This window comes from Sinocyclocheilus anshuiensis, unplaced genomic scaffold (assembly GCF_001515605.1).
Source record: "Sinocyclocheilus anshuiensis isolate Anshui unplaced genomic scaffold, SAMN03320099.WGS_v1.1 scaffold154, whole genome shotgun sequence".
Classification (NCBI taxonomy): domain Eukaryota; kingdom Metazoa; phylum Chordata; class Actinopteri; order Cypriniformes; family Cyprinidae; genus Sinocyclocheilus; species Sinocyclocheilus anshuiensis.
Genome location: NW_015546101.1, coordinates 3,455,119 through 3,459,967, shown reverse-complemented (window position 1 = coordinate 3,459,967; position 4,849 = coordinate 3,455,119). Strand labels below are relative to the sequence as shown.

At 33.6% G+C, this 4,849-nt stretch overlaps 1 protein-coding gene across 3 annotated transcripts in view; it reads left to right on the top strand.

Annotated features, from left to right (window-relative positions):
• Positions 1-4,849, top strand: part of LOC107700484 (dual specificity mitogen-activated protein kinase kinase 5-like) — a 64,864-nt gene that overhangs the window by 24,266 nt on the left and 35,749 nt on the right. For all 3 annotated transcript variants that reach the window (XR_001635554.1, XM_016502160.1, XM_016502159.1), the window contains one exon: positions 4,643-4,693. Coding sequence is in view for 2 of the 3 variants with exons in the window: in XM_016502160.1 (XP_016357646.1) it covers positions 4,643-4,693 (51 nt within the window). In the remaining variant the exon portion in view is untranslated. The remainder of the gene's footprint in view (positions 1-4,642; positions 4,694-4,849) is intronic.

The following is a 4,849-nucleotide window of genomic DNA, read 5'->3' as shown; positions in this document are numbered from 1 at the left end:
GTGAGAACGTAATGATTACGAAAACGATTATTTATTTTTGATAATTATTATTTTATTTCAGTTAGTTTTGCAATAGCTGTTGTTAGTTTAGTTTAGTTTAGTTTAGTTTAGTTTAGATGTTTTTATTTTGTTTCAGTTTACGAAAATGTTTTTTGACCAGTCGTTTTCGTCTTAGTTTTAGATTTCGTTTACGAAAATAACCTTGGTGTGATGTAGGGCTGGGCGATATGACGATGTCTCGTAAGTATCGCGATGTCGATGTTAACAGTCAGGTAACAAACGATTATCGACATTATCTTGGGAATCGGAAAGCTATTCCAATTTCGGAAATCAGATCAGATGCGTAAGGTCAGGAATCAAATGACTTGTTATAAAATTACATTTCAATTCTGCTTCTCGGTTTCTGTATGCACATTTATTGTGATTTCAAAAAATTCAACTGCAAGAAGACTAAATAGAAGTATTCTGCACCAGAAAACAAGGGTGTATTGGATCCGTGCATTGACAGCAGCCGCTGCCGCCAGTCATTATAATGTTAAATCAAAGAACAAAATAAACGAAAATCCCTCACTGATTTTGACTGAATCACTTTTGTAACCCAGTTCAGCACTGCTGACTACTGTAATGGCAACGTGCATCTGTGTATGCGATTATTTTGCAAAATTATAAAAATTACAATACAAAAATGACATTTAAATTACCCTGCTTCTAAATAAATAAAGCAGTTATTTTTATTTAGTTAAAAATGGGCCAAAAGAGACCTCTGAACTAGTACCATAAAGGGAAAGGGAAAAATACCATAAAGGGAAAAAAAACCTTAATGTTTTTGCTCAGAATTAATTTTTTAATCCCTGCATGATTTTAGTCATACATGATAAATATCAAATACGTTATAGCTTGACTACAAGTTTAAAAACAAAGCTGCAATTGTTATAATTAAGGAAATTAAACTTACCATCATGAAATGTGTCTACACAGGCAATAATGCCAAAAAGAAAGAGAAACATCGGAAAATAGGCATATTTTATTCAAAACATTACTATATGAAATCAACATGCATTTATCATTCTTACAGTCACCGCCAGAATGTCCAACTTCACCATGATGAACTTAAAATTGGGTTCTATTATTTTTCCTCAACAGTTCTCCTCACAAAAAGAAATTCATTTCAAACACAAATTTGATAAGAACAGAGTAGCAACTCCAAAATAACAGCAAAGCTAATGTTTTCTTTTAGTTTAAGCACAAACTAAGAAAAGTAAAACCACACTTTGTGGCAATAATTAAGACCAAACTGAACATGGTGTGTGTTTATGGTGCATGTATTAATGTCGGTTTCATTCATGCTAGACACAAGAGGGCGCCCTCGTGCAGAAACTCCACATGTGCATCACAGAAGGAATAGGACTCAGGAAATCCCTAATATGGACAAAGGCAGTGCTATCGCTGTAACTGAGTAAACAGAAGATATAAACGTTTTAAATTATTAAACAAAGACAATAAACACTCGACCGTTACAATGTATAGTTTATCTGTGTTATTCAAGCCATCTTTGGTATTTTCATCATAATTAAGTATATTTATAATCCATTGCTAATCAACAGTCTTTTTACCATATGCTTTTTACAGTATAGAACATATTTTCTGCCTCATTCTGTGACAAGAAGCCACATCAGATCACAAAAGGAAGCAGTTGTGGAGTGAAAACGTTATATAGTGTTCTCTTTTGTTGGACAACAGGTTTAGAAACGCTTGTCATTGCAAGTCATTACAAGGGAAGTTTAGCTCGTGGTGGAGGTTGGGCTTAGGTAGACGATATTATCGGATATCGCGATATTTTTAAAGCCGATTATCGATAAGATATTTTTGACATATCGCCCAGCCCTAGTGTGATGGTAGATATCCAATACTACAGTGGGTATAGAAAAGAATCACACCCCCGCCCCCCCCTTAAAGGGGTCATATGATGCGATTTCAATTTTTCCTTTGTTGCCGCAAGCCCGCCGGCCGCTCCTTCGTCGAATCCGCTGGCCGCGCCGTTCTCAAGCCCGCCGGCCATTCCTCACTCAAGCCCGCCGGCCTCCGCTTACTCTAGCCTGCCGTGTGTTACACTGTGTGTTTCGTTGTGAAAGCGAAACTACTTTGTTTGGCCTTCCAAAAGAGGACCCGAATAGAAATCTGTTAGAATCTTTAGAATAGAAACACTGTTCCAGAACAGTTCAACCCAAATATTCAGATGTGTGCAGCACATTTTATGGAGGACTGTTTCCTGATCCTGGTAGAGTAGACTACAGTGCCGGCTGTTCTGACTCAAAGACTGCAAGTACGTTTTTTTATTTTAAAGAATTTGCCACTGACGATTCAAACACGAGTTTTGATTAATAGTTAGTAAGGTAGTTGTTAAGTTTAGGTATGGGGTAGGAATAAGGGATCTAACATTTGGTCATGCAGAATAAGGCATTCATATGTGATTTATAAGTGCTAATAAACAGCCAATGTGCTAATAATATGCCTGCTAATAAGCATCTGGTTAATAGTGAGAATTGGTTCCCAAACTAAAGTGTTACCTTATTTATTTATTGGTACTGAAATTTTGGTATCATGACAACACCAGCACGAAATAATCTGCTTTACATTACAGTAGAATGATTCTAGGCACACAGCTGAGATGATATTTATTCTTTTTGAGATTCTTATTGATCTCCTAAAAATATCTTTCTATGAAGTAACACTTTCTATGAAGCCCATATTTATAACACATTATAAGGGTATTCTTAAATTATAATGAATGCATAATGTGTTATAAAAATGTATAATATGTTGTTTCATCTCATAAATCATAACAATTATAATACATCATTATAAAACTTACTTATTTGTGATTATAACGTTTAGGAGTATGATTATTTATAACACACAATGAACACCATTTTAAATCCACTTAATTTATAATGTATTATAAGTTTCATATCTTGAAATTATTTAAGATCTGCACAGTATCTTACTCTTACTGATAATACATTAAATATGGTTAAAAGCAAATGTGCTATATAACACATTCATCTGATCAAATATCTGATTTTATAGCGGTTTAAGAAAAAATATTGTTTTATTTATTATTATTATTAATATTATTGTTGTTGTTATTTATAAGTGGTATTTGTCTGCTTTAAGTAAAGTAACAAGTCAACAATGGCAAGATATAATACATTATAACTATGGGAAATATAATTGTTCATTGTGTGTTATAAATCATCATATTCTTAAAAGCTATAACTACAAATAAGTAAATATTATAATGCATTAAAACTCTTGTTATGATTAATCATGAGATGATACAACATATTATAAGTTTTTTTTATAAGACATTATGCATTCATTATAATGCCTTAAAGGGTTAGTTCACCCAAAAATGAAAATTCTGTCATTAATTACTCACCCTCATGTTGTTTCAAACCCGTAAGATCTTCGTTTGTCTTTGGAACATAAACACATTTCATTACACCAAATACACAAAATAATGTTCTTTTTAGCAATGTCATATGACCCCTTTAAAATACTCACATTTAGTTGCTTTGCAGCTTGAAATGCAGACACACCATTTTAGTTTTATCCAACTCAGTGCAACTTATAATATCCAAGTGGTTATTTATAAGTGGTATTTGTCTGCTTTAAGTAAAGTAACAAGTCAACAATGGCAAGATATAATACATTATAACTATGGGAAATATAATTGTTCATTGTGTGTTATAAATCATCATATTCTTAAAAGCTATAACTACAAATAAGTAAATATTATAATGCATTAAAACTCTTGTTATGATTAATCATGAGATGATACAACATATTATAAGTTTTTTTTATAAGACATTATGCATTCATTATAATGCCTTAAAGGGTTAGTTCACCCAAAAATGAAAATTCTGTCATTAATTACTCACCCTCATGTTGTTTCAAACCCGTAAGATCTTCGTTTGTCTTTGGAACACAAATTACGATATTTTTGATGGAATCTGAGAGCTGTCTGACTCTGCATAGACAGCAAGGCAACTGAAATGTTCCCAAGTCCAGAAACGTAGTAAGGAGATCTGTAAAATAATCCATGTGACATCAGGGGTTCATCCGCAATTATACGAAGCTACGAGAATACTTTTTGTGCGCAAAAGAAAATAAAATGGCTTTATGGCAACAATTCATCTCCTCCGCGTCACCCTGTAGCGCCATTTTGGAGAATATCAATTGGACGTAAAACAACGTATGCTGTTCTGTGTCAGCTTCGTCCACTGGACATTCTCCAAAATGGCACTACAGGGTGATGCGGAGGAGACGAATTGTTGAATTGTTGAACAAAAAGTATTCTCATAGCTTTGTATAATTGCGGATGAACCACTGATGTCACATGGATTATGCATTGCTGTCTATGCAGGGTCAGAAAGCTCTCGGATTTCATAAAAAATATCTTAATTTGTGTTCTGAAGAAGAACAAAGGTCTTACGGGTTTGAAACGAGATGAGGGTGAGTAATTAATGACAGAATTTTCATTTTTGGGTGAACTAACCCTTTTAAGAACACCCTTATAATATATTATAAATACGGGCTTCATAGAAAGTGTTACCAATATTTCTCCTGCTTTCTTCCACAGTTGGTGAACTCCATTGCTAAAACATACGTTGGAACCAATGCATACATGGCGGTAAGCTGCATTCATACCTATAATAGCTTTTCTGTTCAGATGCTTTGTTATTGTTTTACCTGAATAGAGAATGAATAGGTCATACATATTTGGTTGTAAAGGTTGTCAGTCGAGTATAGGTGCATCTCAATAAATTAGAATGTCTTGGAAAAGTTA